Source organism: Triticum aestivum, chromosome 2A, assembly GCF_018294505.1.
Source record: "Triticum aestivum cultivar Chinese Spring chromosome 2A, IWGSC CS RefSeq v2.1, whole genome shotgun sequence".
In the NCBI taxonomy this organism is placed as follows: Eukaryota; Viridiplantae; Streptophyta; class Magnoliopsida; order Poales; family Poaceae; genus Triticum; species Triticum aestivum.
The window spans coordinates 787,550,019-787,571,114 of NC_057797.1; the positions used below are offsets into that span (position 1 = coordinate 787,550,019).

Sequence of the window (21,096 nt, forward strand, 5' to 3'; positions counted from 1 at the left end):
GTACTGTGTGTGTCTTTGTTTTTGTTTCTTTCTTGGATCGACCCTTAGCTTGGCTAGCTAATTGCTACTACTTCTCTTCCACGCAAAATTAAGCCCCTTGAACATGCCTTAATTAGACATGCTTTGCTTGGCTTTTGTTTGTATGGTTGGTGTGCATGCATGCACGCTTGCGACCCGCTAATTCAGCTCCCTCCTCCTCAACTTAGACACGTACCGAGTTCATCCTAGCTACCTTGTCCATCTTTCCTGAAATTAGTATTAATAACGATAATTAAATTCTAGTATGATTTGCCCCCCCCCCCCCCCCGAGTCTGTTTTTTGGTCCCTCAACTCTACAAAATGCTAGACCTACGCTATCCTTCTTTCCCACTAAGAGCAAGGACAACAAGGTGATATAGACACACTGTAAGAATTTAAATATATAATACTCAATCTGTCTCGAAATGTAATACTTTGTCTATACTTAGACCAAAAGTGTCATATATTTTGAGACAGACATTTGTTGAGTTATTGAAGAGAGGGGAAAAAAGCGGGCTACAGATTAACAGAAGTGCTCCTAGAGACTTTGTGAAAGAGTTTGGTGGGGTCATGTATCAATAAAGTAATAGTAAAAACTTAATCATTTAGAAAAAACTTTATCCGCGTATTAGCTTTGGTCAAAGTCAAGCTTTGTGTAAACAAAAATATTAAATTATGCGATAGCAAATCGACATCATTACATTTATTATTGAATGAACTTTCACATCATATAGATTTATTATAATAAATGTTTATATTGTTTTGAATAAACTTGATCAAACTTTACTAAGTTTGACTGCAGTCAACTCTAATATGCAGAGTAAAAAAACGGAGGGAGTATTTTTTATCTTTAAAGAAGAGAAAAAGGAAAGGCTGCTGGCAAAAATGCATGTGTCATTGGTTAGTGGAGTGTTGAGGTCAGCTTGTACCGTCTCATGCGCGCGGATTATTCCACTTAGCAGTGGACCGTGCATGCGTGCACTATCGATCGATGCATGTATCTGCTCATCTACATGCATGCACTCACTGCAGTTAAACTTATTCACAACATGCATGCATGGTCGCTAAGTAAGTTTAAGTTGGATGTATGCATCATGGCAGCATGCATGGGTGTGGCTGGCGCATCCATTTGACAACGTACAGTCGTACATACGTGCCGTCTACAACAACACATGCAGCCACAACACTAGAAGAAAATAGTAGGCCATGCATGTTACTCCCTTCGTTTCTAAATATTTGTCTTTCTAAAGATTTTAATAAGTGACTACATACGAAGCAAAATGAGTGAATGTACACTCTAAAATATGTCTATATATATATATATATATATCCATATATGGTAGTCCATTTGAAATCTCTAAAAAAACAAATATTTAGGAATGGAGGGAATAAGTTACAAACTTCATTATACATCTTGAGCCAGCTAGGCTGGAGCGCAATGTAAAACAAGACGTACACACTACCGTCATCCCACAATATAAGATGTTTTTTAAGCTATAAAAACGGATTGTAACAACATCTAATATTATGAGTGTGCAGGGAGTATAACTGAACTAATGAGGGCTAAACACATGCTTGCTTGCAAGGAGTAGAGCAGGGAGAGAGTAGTGCTAGCTAGCTAGTGACCCACTCCGTAACTTGGATGTTGACAATGCACACTAGCCATGCTCATGCTCATGCCTTCCCTTGAGAGGATGGATGCATGATGATCCATATCACACACGCATGCATTATACTCCACTCATCGATATCCATTAGCTAGCTAGGTACCTCAAATTGGGTGGCTTAAGAAAAAAAATAAACGTTCATGTAAACACTCGACACCCACCCACGCATAACGTATCTTAATCCGATTTGATTACATACCTAGCCTGGAACAGGCTTATTGAAAGAAAGATGAGTGAACTGTCACTTCACTTAATCTGGTAGCATTATTAAGTTGTCCACTAGCTAGCTAGCCAGCTTGAGATCGATCCATCCATCGTCCCGATGGCACACAGCAGGTAAACCTTACTAGAACCGACGAACCAACGAACGTGATGATAAGGGCCTCTCCAACGGCTGACCCACAAATTTCCTCCCACATCTATATGTAGATAGGGGGATTAGTCCGTGAACACGAATGCTGGATCATCCAATCGTAGCTACATACATCCGGCCTTTTTCATTTTTTTAAGTCCGCATGATCAAATAGCTGTATACATAGGGTATAGACGTTCAAATAGCCGCATTCCGCAATAGTTTAAATTTTAAAAAGTTTAAATATTACATCCCAACATTATTTTCCCCTTTAACTGTCCATTGATGCTCAATCAGATCTCCCTTTAGCTGCTCGTGAGTTGGTCGGTGCCGAATTTGTTGATGCATTTGAATAAACTCTTGAAATGTGGCTAGATGCTGGTCAAGAAGTTGGATAGGATCAGCCATGTTCTCAAATTCTAGAGCCGCGGCATCATTCTCACCCTCATCCTCGATGATCATGTTGTGCATGATCACACAACATGTCATCACCTCCCACAAGGTCTCCGTATCTCACTGTTTAGCAGGTCCATGAACAACTGTAAAACGAGACTGCAAACTCCAAATGCCCTCCCGACATCATTTCTAGCTGCTTCTTGTCTTTGGGCAAAGTGAGTCTTTTTCTGGCTAACTGAGTTAGAGATGGGCCGATAAAGGTAGCCCATGGAGGATAGATACCGTCAACCAGATAGTAGCCCATGTTGTACTCATGTCCATTGACAGTATAGTGGCAAGGAGGAGCTTTTCCTTCAGTCAGCCACACAAACAATGATGATCACTGCAGCGCATTGATATCATTGTGAGACCCGGGCATGCCAAAGAAAGCGTGCCAAATCCAAAGATCTTGTGAGACTGCCAAGATCCTCTCGGTGTCTGCCATAGTTGGTTCTCTCAGGTATTGAAGTCCAAACACCTCGACCACGACAATTGCAAAGAAGACCACGGCATCTCCGCATGTGCACTCGAACATCCGTTGGTACTCGTCCCACGAATCAGCGGTCGTGCCATATGCAAGCATCCGGAGTGCGGCCGTGCACTTCTGGTAACCAGGGATCCCAATCGTTCCCACGGCGTCCTTATTTAGGATGAAGTAGCCATCATAGGACCGGACGACATGGTAGAAACGATCAAAGATAGTCTTGCGCATTCGAAAACGTCGGCAAAAATGGTCAGCGAAGAGTGCATTTGGGGCAAAGTAGTCGGCCATCAGTGTCAAATGGCCGCACACCCTATTGCAGCTGAACCCTTGACCGAGCCCTTGAAATTTAGAACATGCTCCTCCTCCTCTCCGCGTCTTCAAGGACCACATGCATCATCGCTGTCTCATCGGAGTACTCCTCCTCGTCGTACGACTCAACATACTGCTTGTATATGTAGTCCAAATCGAAATTCATTGCTACAGAGAAGAAGGGAAAACTGTTTTTTAGCTCCAGCGATCCATCGAACAGTTGCCGGGCATGGTGAGTATAGCAGTAGCGGATGGTACCTAGTGGGGCAACCGGAAGACAAGGGTTGAACGGAGAGGGAGGAGAAGCGGGATGGATCGCTGGAGGTGACGAAGATGTAGAGTTACGGTAGGAGTGTGGCGTGATGGATGGGGTGGTGGAGCAGCGGTGAAGGCAAGAGAGAAAGATGGAAGAAGAATAAATAGGGAAGATGGAGGCGCAGGGTCTGGAAAGGGTTTTGAGTGGGTGGCGGTGTCGGAGTCCTACGTGTCTGGTGTCCGGACTCCCGCAAAGCTCCCCACATTTGTCTCTGGCTTGAGGGTGAAAACGTGAGTTGTCTCCGGCTTAAAAGAGAAAATGTGTCTGGACCGCCTCGCGGATCGATACAAGCCCATGTTAGATGGCTTCGGCTGTCTGGACAGCGTTTGCGAGATGCTCTAACCATCCGTTGACTAGTAGTTTACAATATTGCATTAGAATCGAGTGTATATATGCTAGTGGCGGCCGGTGTGCATGGTTTGGTGCGCGCACATGCATGTCTGAATATTATACTCCATGCATGAATACCTAGCTAGCTGCATGCCATCTGACGTACGCACGCATTATTATTCATGCAACCACGCTGCACGCAGATCCATGGATTCATCTGTCCGGTTTACAAATACCCATGCATGCATGCACCCCAGTACCCATCTCAAACCTCCAACACATATCCATCTAAACCACAATGGGCAAGGCCACGATGAACATCAAGCGGCAGCGTTCCACTAGTGTCACCACTGCTGCCCTAGCGTCCGTGCTGATGCTGCTCCTGGCGGCGGCCGGCGGCGTAGCCGCACAAGGAAGAGGAGGAGGCTACGGTGGCGGCGGAGGAGGATATGGTGGTGGTGGCGGTGGTGGGTATGGAGGAGGAGGAGGAGGAGGATACGGTGGTGGTGGAGGGTATGGAGGAGGAGGATATAGTGGTGGTGGCGGCGGCGGAAGAGGAGGAGGAGGAGGATACGGTGGTGGCGGTGGGTACGGATACGACGGTGGATACGACGACTATCAAGGTGGAGGGGGAGGCGGCGGCGGCGGCATGGGCCCTCCCGGTGGTGACGGTCTGAGCATGGAGTACTACTCTATGACGTGCCCGTACGCCGGCGAGATCGTGCGCGACGTGGTCAGCGCCGCGCTTGCCAAGGACCCCACCCTGGCGGCCTCCCTGCTCCGGCTCCACTTCCACGACTGCTTCGTCCGCGGCTGCGACGCCTCGGTGCTCCTCGACTCCACCAAGGCCCACGGCACCGCCGAGAAGGACGCGCTCACCAACAAGTCACTGCGCGGCTTCGAGGTCATCGACGCCGTCAAGGCCGCCCTCGAGGCGCAGTGCCCCGGCACCGTCTCCTGCGCCGACGTCCTCGCCCTCGCCGCCCGGGACTCCGTCTACATGGCCGGCGGGCCCTACTACGACGTGCCCACGGGCCGCAAGGACGGCTCCCTCTCCCGCGCCGACGACACCTCCGCGCTCCCCGCCGCCACGCTCAAGGCGGCCGAGCTCATCAAGGTCTTCGTCGGCGACCACGGCTTCACGGTGCCGGAGCTCGTCGCGCTCTCCGGCGGACACACGCTGGGCCAGGCCCACTGCGCCAACTTCAAGAACCGGCTCAGCGGCTTCGGCAAGGCCGGCAACGGGATGGACCCGACGCTGGAGGCCGGGATGGCGGCGTCCCTGGCGAAGACCTGCAAGGCCGCCGGCGACGGCGGCACGGCCAAGCTTGACGCCACCAGCAACGCCTTCGACGTGGAGTACTTCAAGGGCCTGCAGACCAGGAGGGGGCTGCTGACGTCCGACCAGACGCTGCTCACCGGGTCGCCGGAGACGGCCATGTATGTGAACCAGTTCGCCGAGAGCCCGGACGCGTTCTTCGAGACGTTCGTGCAGGGGATGGGGAGGATGGGGCAGCTGGACCTCAACCCCGACGGCAACGTCAGGCTCAACTGCAGGCTCCTCAACTAGCCCGCCCGCCCGTATATATATAATATATCGGCATGCAAGATAAGTACGTATATATAGCATGGCCAGGCCAATGTAATAATAAGCCTACACGTACGTATATATGCATGCGTGCTCCATGCATGTATAAACGTGCTAGGTAGGTAGGTGCAACCCCAGTATATGATTGATGCATAATGTGTACACTTGAACTTCTGCATGCATGCAAAGCATGATCAAAGAAACGGACTTGTCAAAGGAGGAGAACTGCTTTGCTTTCTGGAAAGAAAAAACAAAATAAATCTTTGATAATGCATGGACCATGCTCCTTCCTCAAAAGTGGTCTAGCTATATTTTTTGAGAGCATGCTGGCTATAGAGAGATGTAGTATCACCTACTGCCATTATAAAGAGTACTTCCTCTGTGCACGAATAAGTGTACATTTATCTTTTGTCTCAAATCAAAGTTTTAAAATTTTGACAAACTATATAGAAAAGAGTAGTAAGATATATGAAATCAAATTGGTATATTATGAAAGTACATTTCAAAACGGACCTACTGATACTAATTTAGTGTCATAAATGTTGCTATTTTTTCCTACAAAGTTAGTCAAAGTTTAAAACCTTAACTTAATACAAAAGTTAGATGTACACTTATTCATAGACAAAAGTAAGAAGTTGGCTTTTGGATCCGAAATCCCCTTTGGCGGTCCAGATACTCCTGAAATCTGGACCACGGGTCTCCTTGTGATGTGTGCGCTAGCGTGCTAGCTTCTGTATGGCATTGTATTCTTAGATGACGATGGTTTAATGAACAGTGCAATGGCCCACGTCTAACCACCATTTAATGAACCTATATGAGCTTTAGAGATTAATCGGGAATTATTGTCTTATATGGGCTTTGCCATTAAAGATCGCACACAATCATTTCAAGTAATTCAGCCCGCGAACTTTTGGAAGGAAAAAAAAGGATGGAAATTTGAGGTGCACCAAACTCATGGAAGAGTTTTTGCCTAGACTCAGGTTCATCACGTTTCATTAGACCGGTTTATGGGTTCGATGGTAGATCAGAGAAGCATGCTAGCAACTGAATTTCCAAGGAAAATGTGGGCATATAGTTGGAGCGGTAGAAACTATCAACTAGGTGAAATTAAAGAAGGGAGGTGGCCGGGAGGCCTCGTGGAAAACAAAGCAGTTTTTGATGTGTTGCTACGAACACGTTGCCGTCGGTGTAACACTATATGTTTGTTGTTGTAACAGGAAGAAGACTAGCTATATGTTTCTGTTGTAATTGCGGATCTATATATGACCACATTTTTATATATATGTATATATGTTTGCCCACGAACATAGATAGATCCTTGAGCTTAATTTTCTTCAAAGACGGCGGACCACGCATTGCACTTGCACGTTTATACGAGTATATGCCTGTGTGTACAATAGGGGCCAGGTCGGAGTGTGGAAATTAGAACTGCCCGGCCGGGTCGCTGCACCTTAATTTGCCAGTGAAGGTGAACACAACACACATGCAATGCAGATGTCGGGCAGTCTGCTCCGGCCATGCCTTGGGTTCTTCTTGTGGCTGTGAGCATGTTAACTGCGTGGTTAATCCATTTGGTCATGAGATGGAACATGGGTCCACCATACAGCGCGGGGGTCGAGGGGTCTCCCGCTCCTCGGGGCCGGAGTCGCTCGAGTTCTTCGCCCGGAACCCATCGCTGGAGCTCATCCCCTTCTTGAAGCGACGTCTCGATATATAGGTATGCACGTTTATGTTCACATATGTGTTCATGGATCAAGAAGAACATTTTTTTAGGACAATTCCAAATTTGAAGGAATTCACGACGGCTGCAATTTCAGGTATGGTCCGATTTTTAGGACAAATTTGATCGGTGAAGACCTCATCGTCTCCATGCATTGGATCAAGAGTTGAACAACTTAGTGTTCCAAAAAGAAGAGAATCTATTCCAAATTTGGTATCCCGAGTAAATCATGAGAATCATGGGAGCCGACTGCATTATTGCAAAACTCGAGACCTTCCACAAGCACCTCAGGACACTGGTACTTCAACTCTTCGGCCCAGAAAACCTCAGGCTGGTTCTGCTCCATGAAGTGCAGCAGACGGCCCAAGCTAGTCTGCTCTCCTGGCTTGATCATCCTAGCATCGAAGTGAGAGGCAACCTCTAGTGTATGTCCTTGTATCAGCCTCTTCCTATGTTAATGGTGTTATGGTTTAAGCTAAACAACTTGATTAATTAGGATATGCTACAAGTTATTATTGTTTAATTAGCAAAGCTTATAATATATACATGATGGTTAAAGCAACTCCAAAAATTCCTTATCGTAGATGATATTCAGCATCACGGCAAAGCGATTAATCAGCTACGACTCCTCAAGCTCGGATGGGAAGTTGTGGAAGCAATTCGATGCATTTCTTCAGGGACTATTAGCATTTCCACTTTACATTCCTGGCATAGCATCTGCAAAAGTATGCAGGTAATTAGGCACCCTCACATTTCCTATCATAACATAAATAAATAAATCCATATGAACAATTCTACTAATGGACACTCTCGTCCATTGGACTGGATCCACCACTACATTTCTAGTATTAAACAATATGTCAGAACAATTGCACCCAATAGTATTCCCACAAGACAGTAATTTCACCCAGTAGTAAGGAAATAGTGTGTATATTATAGCCTAATTAATTGGGATCCCATGGTGCTTAGACATGTGATTTTACATGATAAATTCAAACTATAATTTACACTATTAAAATATAATTTTCTTATATGTATGATTCCCTCATTGCCTAGGGCAGAAAACACACCGGACCATAATTGAGCCAAAATACATAGCAGATTGTTAACGGGTCAGAAGTGACCATGAGCCGTAATGATGAGAAATCCACAATAGGCCGGTGACGGGCCGAATTACACCATTCTTACGGGCTGTACCTATAAATGTACACAATAGGCCGGTGACATAGCAGATTCTTACCACGTGTCGGTTACCCTTAACGAAATCACTTTTATGACGCGCCATTTATTGTCCTGGAAGTGGACACTTCCGTGATGATAATTTGAGTATTGTCATGAAACATTTTTATAACATCACATGTATAAATATCTTCATTCCGTCATAAAATCGTGATGGATGTACATGTGTAACAGAAAACGTGACCTGCTGTGACATACACATATTACCACGGAATTGGTTTTTCTTTTTATAGTGCTTACGGGTTTTTTTATATATAAAGCGGGGCAAAAGAGTTTGATGGTATATAGTTGGTGTTTAAAGTGTTTTGAGTATTAGTGTGTAGCTTTAGCATTTAGACTCGCGGTGTGCAAATGTAAAATAGTTCCTTATGCTGAAGCAGCGACAAGTAATATGCGTAATATAGATTGGAAAAGGAGTAACAATTCTATTATAACTTGTAGTAACACACAAGCAGAAAATATGGACGTTGTAAATGACAGCAGGACAGATAATCCAACATACTTGGTGCGACGTTATCTTTCTATCCAAATGAAAGGGGGGCCCATGAACGTACGTACATCATCCTTCGTCCCAGCAGCTAACAAGATGACATTTCTCTCTCTCTCTCGCTCTCTCAAAAAAAAAGAAAAAAACTAAGAAGATGAGATCAATCCCAAATGCTTGGATGCAAATGGAAAGATGAGATGTCGCCTAAAAAAGAAGATCTAGATCTGGCGCGCCGGTTTATAAATATGCTGATCGAGCCCTAACCAAACCAACAGTATTCTTGATCAGTACCCACATACATACATACATACATACATACATACATACATACATACTCCTCTCCTCCTTTGTTGAGTAGGTGTGTGTAGCTAGTAGAGAGTGATAGAAAATGTTTCCACTAGTGACGGCCGGGTCGCCCAAATGTGTTGCGCTCCGATCAAACCATGACAACACCTACCTGTGCTCCGTCCACGACGAGAGCCAGGGCGGCAGTATCGTCGAGCTAAGCAGCGGTGGCGACGGCGGCGTCAATAACCCGCGCTGCCGGTTTTATCTGGAGGCGTCCGAGGAGCACGACGGGCACCTGCACGTCAGGTGCTGCCACAACAACAAGTACTGGGTGTCCCAGCAGCGCGTGCATGGCGACGGCGACGGCGACGGCGACGCACGCTGGGTCATCGGCACCGCCAATGAACCGGAGGCGGACCTGTCCAAGCCGTCATGCACCCTGTTTAAGCCCACCCCGGCCTCGGAGGAGGACGGCTCCGTCAGGTTGGCCGGCTCCATGCATGCATCTTTTTTACACTACTAGTCTACTTTGCATTCTCTTCTTCTATTCTACTACTACCTTAGTACGCGTAGCTAGTAGCTAGTATCCATTTTTGTGTTACATTATCTATTCCATTATATAGTGTGCCAATAACTTCAAATATTAGTCATTGGATATGCCTATCCAACAGTCAAGAGATGCAAATTCGAGCATTATCATCCGTTGGATAAAGTTTTCAACTCATAGAATTCTGTCACGTGGACTTTTAACTAAACACCCAACTCTACCATCTCATGTGTTCTAGAAGCATTTATCCACATGCTTTTCTGATACTCTAATGAAAAGAGACTAGAACAATCTAAATTCAAGAGAGGTAAGAACCAAATTGAATCTTGTCCAATACGATTCTACGAAAGGAAATACATATTCAGATGTATTTTCCCATGCTTTCCTCGCCTCGGCTACACTCCACGTCTCTTGGGCGTAGGTAGCATGCAGTTTTTCATCACGTTCTGAATATCATATCCCCATCCTATTACCACCGTGTGGATATCCTGTTTCCTCCCTCGTGCGGGTCTTCTCTGCATCCACTTTATTTGCTTCACTTCCCAAATTTGAAAAAGAAATTGGCAGTGCAGGTTTCACTTGGCAAAGATTAGAAATGCCTGGATGCATCAATATAATGAAAATACACAATATGATGAGATTAGGGTGATATGAAAAGTTCATGCTACTACATTAGGCACACCATCAATATTTTGTGGCGACGAACGGCTACACCACACATATGCGCACTGTCTTTGCTCTGACCGTTGCAACATAGGATTACGTTATTTGTGTTTGATGATATGTTATCATCATCATGAGTTGAGAAAGAATGTTGGTTCCTTTTTTGGGTCGACTTTGGTTCATTTGTAGTTTCATTGATTCGTAGTTCATGCTTGTGCAATGTCGGTATTGACCGGCTTTGCGGGCTTGTTCTACCTCCCGGGGCATCTCGATTCACCTCTGGCTCCATACAATATTTTATTTTATTTATTTATTTTTGCTTTGTACCAAGATTATTTGGTTTGTTGAGTAAATAATTTACTATTAAGGTATACTACTCCCTCTAATCCAAGATAAATGTCATAGTTTTAAACTAACCTTAGTTCAACCTTATTCAAAACCACAACACTTATTATGGATGGGTGGGGGTACCATTTTCAACAAAGTTTACAAAAGCTTCAATTTATTTGTTTCATCGTATATTCTAACATTCCAGATGTGGTCATATCCGGATGGTTTGAGCTGGAAAAAAGGCTTTCATGACAAAAGGAAAATCAAGTTTACCAACTTTCGAGTCAAACATTTTTTAATAAAGGGCACTTTATTATCTTAAGATGAAACATTAAGTGGATACAAATCATAATGAGTAGCATCTGGCCTCCTCACAACCACAGCCAACTACCAACAGTCTCACAAAAGATAATATAAAAAAGCGACATATTGAGACAACAGTAGAGTCATATAGGACCGATACTATACCTATGTCGACGGAGGTTGTGGACCAATCCAAAGATTATGTTGCCATTCATGATGGGTAAAAACCTCCCTCGCCACCCGCTCCAACCGCATACGTACCCATCGTCTTGAACAACGGTCAGTATTCTGTTCGGTGTAGCATAGACCACATCAAAAAATAATCTGACGGAGAGAGCTGTTGCCATTGAAAACCAAATCGTTTCTATATAGCTAAGGAGACCATATAATAAGGCATACGCTCCCACTTTGAACATATTTGGAGTACCGTCCAATCAATGATCAATTTTTTTTATAAAACTTGGGGACGGATACAAATTGGACGCAATTTGGATGACTGACCACGTAGAACGTGCAAACTTGCACTAAAATGTAAACATTCCCATCCCGTGTCGGGAAGGCGTCAGGGCCTGGAGCTTTGTTATGTTCCATTTAGAACACTACGGCTCACACCTCCTCTACACAGAAATGTGTCGTGCGGCTGTCGTTTTCTTCAAACATATATACTGTATTGTATATGAATGCCTGCTACTACGCATGGACCCAATTAAGCTAGTCTTAGGTCCCTTGAATAAACAATCTCCCGTTTTTCTCTATCTTTTTTACGATAAAGAACGATTTTATTAACTCAAAATGTACCATGAATTGGATACAAAGCATTATGAGCAACACCCGACCTCTGCATAATTAGGATGCACACAGCCGAACAACAAAAGTCTGACAACCAGAAGAAAACAAAAACCGACAAATTGGCAATTGTACAGTCCTATAGACCGACACTGTGCCTATGTCGAAAGGTGAGATGGACCGATCCGGAGGTTATGCTGCCATCCATGTTGGGTAAAAACCTCCGTAGCCACCTGCTCCAACCGCGTAGACACCGCCTTGAATAGCGGTCGGACCTCCGCTTGTTGTAGCTTAGACCACGTACGAAGCGGTTTTCTCTATCTGTATCCCAATTAGTTAACTCTAGATTGTCTATCTTTGGTAATCTATAGATTGACAGTACTACAGTAGCTAGGGTGTTAACTCTTTTGTCTATGCTTTGCATGGCAGGTTCCTCCACTCCCAGATGGGCAAATATGTTGGCGTGTTATCCAGTGGTGATGTCGCCCATTTGCATATACTAGCATCTGACCAAGAAGATGACAAGTCTCTGCTGGTTGGTAGTGGCTTCACTGTTGTGGATTTGTCGCAGCATAAGCAATTGCCTGCACATGTATCTTTCAAAGGTGACAACGGCAAGTACCTGGGTGTATGGAGCAACGGCTATCATAATTATGTATGCGTTTCGAAAGATGACATCACAGATCCAAGGGCGTCGCACACACTCACCAACAATGATGATGGATCCATCCGTTTACAATCTGATTTCCAGAGCAAGTTTTGGAGGCGCAGCCCGGACTGGATTTGGGCCGACTCACACGACACCACCAACAACAACCGTGACACCTTGTTCGAGGCGGTGATCATCGGGGATGACTTCGTAGCGCTTCGAAACCTTGGCAATGGCAGCTTCTGTCAGAGGCTAACCGCAGACGGCAAGATTGACTGCCTCAATGCTAGTGCTGATAGCATGGTAGGACGAGCAAGATTCCATCTGGAAGAGCCGGTTATTTCTCGAGAGATCTATGACATTGAGTTCCACCTGGATGAGGCTAAGGTTCAGCTCAAGAAACTCGAGGATGTAAAAACTGCTCATCTTATCAATGACATCCCTACACCCGGCACACAAGACGTAGAATTCAAACTCCAAGAGACCAGGGAGAGTACCTGGAGTTCTAGTGTTTCATTGAAAGTGGCTATCAAGTCAACCATTGACTCTGGGATTCCACTCATAGTGAAAGGGGAAATACAAATTAGTGCTGAATTTCAAGGAGGATATAGCTGGGGAGAAACTATAACGAAAACACGAGAGACCACCATGAAATATCAAGTCATTGTGCCTCCAATGTCCAAGGTCTTGGTGACAGCGATTCAGTCACAAGGTATATGTGATGTCCCATACTCATACAAGCAGAAGGATGTTCTGTTGAATGGACAGGAAATTACTCACCACTTCACAGATGGCATTTATAGGGGTGTTAGTGTGTCTGATACTACAATCACTGTCGAACCCATGCCGTGACTAGTTATCCCTAGTTATTATTGTTAGTTTAGAATACTATAAGAGTTTGGATATGGAAAGGTTCGCCCCGAACAAGGTTTTCCTGCTGTCTCCAAATTCAGTTTGAATTGTTTTGTTTTACTCCGATTTGTAATTGGCTTTATAAGCCCCTCATCAATACAATCAAGCAAGTTGAATCTATTTCCTACCTCATTTTGTCATCTCTTCTCTGTCTCTCCATCAACACAAGGTAATTAAAAGACAAGTTATAGGACCTCGAGATGATGGTCACTTTACTGCGGTGCTGATAAACTAGGTCTTTTTTTTTACATATAAATGACGCCTTTACTAACTCAAAATGTAGCATCAAGAGGATACAATGCATTATGAGTAACATCCGGCCTCTGCATAGTTAGGATGCACACATCCAAACTTAGACTTCCTAAACTTAAAAAAAAACTAATAAATCGGCATTAGAAAAATCGTATGAAACTCGTCGTGATTTCCAAATTTTCTTATTATTCTCCACTGAGATCTCTGGATGCCTAAGAGCATGGTACACAGAGTCAACTATGAAGGACCAAGAAGTAGTGAGACTCATGCGAAAAATATCCACTCCATGTGTGAGGTTAATCTAATCTAATATGGATAGAAGATTTTGCCATGATGAGATACGGGTCCAATCAAATCCCTTCACGGGTCCAATCAAATCCCTTCTAAAGTAAATATCTGGCCCGTATGGCCGGTGCATGTGCGTAAGTGTATCATTTTTATTGCATATGCGGTACAAGACTAGATATTGTTCTCGGAGAGTGGCATTGCCTAACCATTTATCCTCACAGAAATATATCTTCGGGCTGTCATTTATCGCAAAGGACCCTGAGCGGAAGAGATGTTTCTTTGCCGCCATCAGACTGGCCCAAAAGCATGAATCTCCAGGTTTTCAGTATTCTCGAGACACATCTTTTCGTCCTAAATACTTACACTAGTAGAAAAAGGACCTAATGTGAAGCTCATTAGTCCCGGTTTGTGGTTGAACCGGCACTAATGTGAACATTAGTGCCGGTCCCAACGGCTAGGCGGGCGATGGTCATTAGTCCCGGTTCATGGCAAACATCTAGTACCGGTTCGTGCCACGAACCGGGACTAAAGAGGTGGTGGCAGGCTGTTGTCAGGCTGCGGCCCCACCAACACTTTTAGTCCCGGTTCGTGGAGATGCACCTTTAGTCCCGGTTTGTATAACCAACCGGGACTAAAGATCATCCTATACAAACCCTTCGTCGAGCCCGAGCTCTATGTTCTTCCATTTCCTCTCCTCTCTGTTTTCTTCCTCTCCTCTCGAGCCCATCCTTCATTTTTCACAAAATTTGTCAAGATTTGAAGGCACCCCATCCATCCAAATGATCACAAAGGTTAGCAACTTTGTCCTTTCACCTCTCATTGCTAGATTAGCTCTTATAATGCTCTATAAGTATAGTGATTTGTGGGTTTTAGTAATTTGGGAGGAATTATATGTGGTAGTTTATTTGATTTATATGCAATTTGAGCTCAAAATAACTCTTAGTTTGCATATGTAGGTGTGGTTTACTTAGTGCCTTCCCGTCTCCATCCTAACCACCGTCGATCACCCGCACCGTCCCGTCGCCGGCACCACCTTGCGGTGAGCCTCTTGTTCTTATCTTTTTATATAAAAAATCATGTTATTTTTGTGATTTAGATATATAGTTACTTGTATAATTATCTTACTTGTATGTTGTTTGTTATACATAGTGTCATGGTTTTTATATCCGCCCCGTCGGCCCTCGTCCGGTTTATAGATTCGCATGTGGTATATTCTCTTTTATAACTATTTGTTGCATTTCGTGTTTATAAAAAGTTATGCCCATCAAGTTGGCATAGATACTTTTATCTAGGAGGTATGTGAACCGGAAATTCCAACCGACCCTATTGTCGAGAGGTTAAATTTAGTTCAAAATGAAAACGAGTATTTGAAAGAAAAATTGAAAAGAATTGAGGACGAGAAGATGGAATTGGAGTTGCATCTTGCCGATGTCTTCGATGATCACAAGATCAAGATGGAGAAAACGCTTGAAGACTAGAAAGATTAGAAAATATGCCATTGATAGTGAGGCTTGGTATCATTATGTTGTTGGATCAATTGTTACCTTAGTTTCCAGCTTGATCGCATTTGTTGTTGTTGCATTTAAATGCTTTAGCTAGAGAGTTTGTATGTTGTTTTATGAGAATAAGTGTGTATGGAACTTTATGTATGAACTATTGGGGAACGTAGCAGAAATTAAAAAATTTCTACGCATCACCAAGATCAATCTATGAAAATTCTAGCAACAAGAGAGGGAGAAGATGAGCATCTTCATACCTTTGAAGATCGCTAAGCGGAAGCGTTACAAGAACGCGGTCGGTGGAGTCATTCACGAAGCGATTCAGATCGCGGACGAATCCGATCTAAGCATCGAACAACGGTGCCTCCGCGTTCAACACACGTGCAGCCCGGTGACGTCTCCCGTGCCTTGATCTAGCAAGGAGAGAGGGAGAGGTTGGGGAAGACTCCGTCCAGCAGCGGCACAACGGCGTGGTGGTGATGGAGGAGCGTGACACTCCAGCAGGGCTTCGCCAAGCACTGCAAGAGACAAGGAGGGAGAGGGGTGGGGCTGCGCCAGGAGAGAGGGAAACTCGTGTTCTTGGCAGCCCCAAAACCCCCACTATATATAGGGGAAGGGGAGAGGGGGCCGGCCCCTCTAGATCTCATCTAGAGGGGGGCGGCGGCCAGGAGGGGGAGACTTGCCCCCCAAGCAAGGTGGAGGCACCCCCCTCCCCTAGGGTTTTCAACCCTAGGCGCCTTGGGCCCTTGGGGAGGGCCGCACCAGCCCACTAGGGGCTGGTTCCCTCCCATATTCAGCCCATCAAGTCCACCGGGGCAGGTGGCCCCACCCGGTGGACCTCCGGACACCTTTCGGTGGTCCCGGTACAATACCGATAACCCCAGAAACTATTCCGGTGACTGAAACTGGACTTCCCATATATAAATCTTCACCTCCGGACCATTCCAGAACTCCTCGTGACGTACGGGATCTCATCCGAGACTCCGAACAACATTCGGTAACCACATACAAACTTCCTTTATAACCCTAGCGTCATCGAACCTTAAGTGTGTAGACCCTACGGGTTCGGGAATCATGCAGACATGACCGAGACACCTCTCCTGCCAATAACCAATAGTGGGATCTGGATACCCATGTTGGCTCCCACATGTTCCACCATGATCTCATCGGATGAACCACGATGTCAAGGATTCAAGCAACCCCGTATGCAATTCCCTTTGTCAATCGGTACGTTACTTGCCCGAGATTCGATCGTCGGTATCCCAATACCTCGTTCAATCTCGTTACCGGCAAGTCACTTTACTCGTTCCTTAATGCATGATCATGTGACTAACTACTTAGTCACATTGAGCTCATTATGATGATGCATTATTGAGTGGGCCCAGAGATACCTCTCCATCATACGGAATGACAAATCCCAGTCTCGATTCGTGCCAACCCAACAGACACTTTCGAAGATACCTGTAGTGCACCTTTATAGCCACCCAGTTACGTCGTGACGTTTCGTACACCCAAAGCATTCCTACGGTATCCGGGAGTTGCACAATCTCATGGTCTAAGGAAATGATACTTGACATTAGAAAAGCTCTTAGCAAACGAACTACACGATCTTGTGCTATGCTTAGGATTGGGTCTTGTCCATCACATCATTCTCCTAATGATGTGATCCTGTTATCAATGACATCCAATGTCCATGGTCAGGAAACCATAACCATCTATTGATCAACGAGCTAGTCTACTAGAGGCTCATTAGGGACATGTTGTGGTCTATGTATTCACACATGTATTACGGTTTCCAGTTAATACAATTATAGCATGAACAATAGACAATTATCATGAACAAGAAATACAATAATAACTATTTTATTATTGCCTCTAGGGCATATTTCCAACAGTCTCCCACTTGCACTAGAGTCAATAATCTAGTTCACATCACTATGTGATTGTAATGAATTCAACACCCATGGGGTTTGATCATATCTCGCTTGTGAGAGAGGTTATTAGTCAACGGGTCTGAACCTTTCAGATCCGTGTGTGCTTTATAAATCTCTATGTCATCTTGTAGATGCAGCTACCACGCTCTATTTGGAGCTATTCCAAATAGCTGTTCTACTATACGAATCCGGTTTGCTACTCAGAATCATCCGGATTAGGGTCAAAGTTTGCATTGATGTAACCCTTTACGACGAACTCTTTTACCACCTCCATAATCGAGAAAAATTCCTTAGTCCACTAGTTACTAAGGATAATTTTGACCGCTGTCCTGTGATCCATTCCTGGATCACTCTTGTACCCCTTGACTGACTCATGGCTAGGCACACTTCAGGCGCGGTACACATCATAGCATACTGTAGAGCCTACGTCTAAAGCATAGGGGACGACCTTCGTCATTTCTCTCTCTTCTGCCGTGGTCAGGTCTTGAGTCTTACTCAATACTCACACCTTATAACATAGCCAAGAACTCCTTCTTTGCCGATCTATTTTGAACTCCTTCAAAATCTTGTCACGGTATGTATTCATTTGAAAGTACTATTAAGCATTTTTTATCTATCCTTATAGATCTTGATGCTCAATGTTCAAGTAGCTTAATCCAGGTTTTCCATTGAAAAACACTTTTCAAATAACCCTATATGCTTTCCAGAAATTCTACATCATTTCTGATCAACAATACGTCAACAACATATACTCATCAGAAATTCTATAGTGCTCCCACTCACTTCTTTGGAAATACAAGTTTCTCATAAACTTTGTATAAACCCAAAATCTTTGATCATCTCATCAAAATGTATATTCCAACTCTGAGATGCTTACTCCAATCCTTAGAAGGATTGCTAGAGCTTTGCATACTAGTTAGCATCTTTTAGGATTGACAAAACCTTCTGGTTGTATCACATACAACCTTTCCTCAAGCAAATCTTTGAGGAAACAATGTTTTGACATCCTATCTGCAAGATTTCATAAATAATGCAGTAACTGCTAATATAATTCCAACAGACTCTTGGCATCGCTATGAGTGACAAAGTCTCATCGTAGTCAACTCCTTGAACTTGTCGGAAAACATCTTAGCGGCAAGTCGAGCTTTCTTAATGGTGACACTTACCATCATTGTCCGTCTTCCTTTTAAAATCCATCTATACCCAACAGCATTACGACCATCAAGTGGTTCTTCCAAAGTCTACACTTTGTTTTATACATGGATCCTCTCTCCGATTTTATGGCCTCAAGCCATTTGTCGGAATCCGGGACCACCATCGCTTCTCCGCAGCTCATAGGTTCATTGTTATCTAGCAACATGACCTCCAAGACAGGATTATGTACCACTCCGAAGTAGTACGCATCCTTGTCGACCTACGAGGTTTGCTAGTGACTTGGTCCGAAGTTCCATGATCACTATCATCAGCTTCCACTTCAATTGGTGTAGGCACCACAGGAACAACTTCATGTGCCCTGCTACACACTAGTTGTAGTGATGGTTCAGTAACCATATCAAGTCTCCACCATCCTCCCACTCAATTCTTTTGAGAGAAACTTTTCCTCAAGAAAGGACCCGTTTCTAGAAACAATCACTTTTGCTTCTAGATCTGAAATAGGAGGTATACCCAACTGTTTTGGGTGTCCTATGAAGATGTATTTATCCTCTTTGGGTTCGAGCTTATCAGGATGAAACTTTTTCACATAAGCGTCGCAGCCCCAAACTTTCAAGAAACGACATCTTAGGTTTCTCTAAACCATAGTTCATATGGTGTCATCTCAATAGAATTACGTGGTGCCGTATTTAAAGTGAATGCGGTTGTCTCTAATGCCTAATCCATAAACGATAGTGGTAATTCGATAAGAGACATCATGGTATGCCCCATATCCAATAGGGTGCATCTATGATGTTCGGACACACCATCACACTATGGTGTTCCAGGCGGTGTTAGTTGTGAAACAATTTCCACAATGTGTTAATTGTGTACCAAACTCGTAACTCAGATATTCATCTCTATGATCATATCATAGACATTTTATTCTCTTGTCACGACGATCTTCAACTTCACTCTGGAATTACTTGAACCTTTCAATAATTCAAACTTGTGTTTCATCAAGTAAATATACTCAGCATCTACTCAAATCATCTGTGAAGTAAGAACATAACGATATCCACTGCATGCCTCAACACTCATTGGACTGCACACATCAAAATGTATTACTTCCAACAAGTTGCTTTCTTGTTCCATCTCACTGAAAACGAGGCCTTTCAGTCATCTTGCCCATGTGGTATGATTTGCATGTCTCAAGTGATTCAAAATCAAGTGAGTCCAAACGATCCATCTGTATGGAGTTTCTTCATGCATACATACCAATAGACATTGATCGCATGTCTCAAACTTTTCAAAAATGAGTGAGTCCAAAGATAAATCAACATGGAGCTTCTTCATGCGTTTTATATCAATATGACTCAAATGGCAGTGCCACAAGTATGTGGTACTATCATTACTATCTTATATCTTTTGGCATGAACATGTGTATCACTACGATCGATATTCAATAAACCATTCATTTTAGGTGCAAGACCATTGAAGGTATTATTCAATAAATAGAGTAACCATTATTCTCCTTAAATGAATAACCGTATTGTGATAGACATAATCCAATCATGTCTATGCTCAACGCAAACACCAAATAACAATTATTTAGGTTTAACACCAATCTCGATGGTAGAGGGAGTATGCGATGCTTGATCACATCAAGCTTGGAAACACTTCCTACACATATCCTCATCTCACCTTTATCTAGTCTTCGTTTATTCCACAACTTTTATTTCGAGTTACTAACACTTAGCAACCGAACCGGTATCTAATACCCTGGTGCTACTAGGAGTACTACTAAAGTACACATTAATATAATGTATATCCAATATACTTCTATCGACCTTGCCAGCCTTCTCATCTACCAAGTATCTAGGGTAGTTCTGCTTCAGTGATTGTTCCCCTCATTACAGAATCACTTAGTCTCGGGTTTGGGTTCAACCTTGGGTTTCTTCACTAGAGCAGCAACTGATTTGCCATTTCATGAAGTATCCCTTCTTGCCCTTGACCTTCTTGAAACTAGTGGTTTCACTAACCATCAACAATTGATGCTCCTTCTTGATTTCTACTTTCGCGGTGTCAAACATCGTGAATATTTCAAGGATCATCATATCTATCCCTGATATGTTATAGTTCATCACGAAGCTCTAGTAGCTTGGTGGCAATGACTTTGGAGAAACATCACTATCTCATCAGGAAGATTAACTCCCACTCGATTTAAACGATTGTTGTACCCAGACAATCTGAGTACAAGCTCAACGATTGAGCTTTTATCCCTTAGTTTGTAGACTAAGAAAACTCGTCGGAGGTCTTATACCTCTTGATGTGGGCACGAGCTTGAAATCCCAATTTCAGCCCTTTGAACATCTCATATGTTCCGCGACATTTTAAAATCGTCTTCGGCGCCCCAATTCTAAACCGTTTCTACATTACTGAACTATCACGTAGTCATCAAAACGTGTATGTCAGATGTTCGCAACATCCACAGACGATGTTCAAGGTTCAGCACACCAAGCGGTGCATTAAGGACATAAGCCTTCTGCGCAGCATGAGGACAATCATC

The 21,096-nt window shown here is 44.0% G+C and overlaps 2 protein-coding genes across 2 annotated transcripts; both read left to right on the top strand.

The window, feature by feature from the left end:
* Positions 1–4,190: 4,190 nt before the first annotated feature.
* On the top strand, positions 4,191–5,780 carry LOC123186813 (peroxidase 47-like). Its single transcript, XM_044598512.1, has one exon. The coding sequence runs from the start codon at positions 4,210–4,212 to the stop codon at positions 5,479–5,481; it is 1,272 nt and encodes a 423-aa protein (XP_044454447.1). The 5' UTR covers positions 4,191–4,209; the 3' UTR covers positions 5,482–5,780.
* Positions 5,781–9,206: 3,426 nt separating this feature from the next.
* Positions 9,207–13,543, top strand: LOC123191268 (uncharacterized). The gene is made up of 2 exons (XM_044604086.1): positions 9,207–9,716; positions 12,292–13,543. The coding sequence occupies exons 1-2, from the start codon at positions 9,334–9,336 to the stop codon at positions 13,361–13,363; spliced, it is 1,455 nt and encodes a 484-aa protein (XP_044460021.1). The 5' UTR covers positions 9,207–9,333; the 3' UTR covers positions 13,364–13,543.
* The last annotated feature ends 7,553 nt before the right edge of the window (positions 13,544–21,096 follow it).

Bases quoted from the DNA above. Each gene is read 5' to 3' on its own strand.
- LOC123186813 (XM_044598512.1), top strand. From the start codon at position 4,210: ATGGGCAAGGCCACGATGAACATCAAGCGGCAGCGTTCCACTAGTGTC.
- LOC123191268 (XM_044604086.1), top strand. From the start codon at position 9,334: ATGTTTCCACTAGTGACGGCCGGGTCGCCCAAATGTGTTGCGCTCCGA. The intron at 9,717-12,291 runs GTTGGCCGGCTC...TTTGCATGGCAG, and splicing joins GAGGAGGACGGCTCCGTCAG to GTTCCTCCACTCCCAGATGG.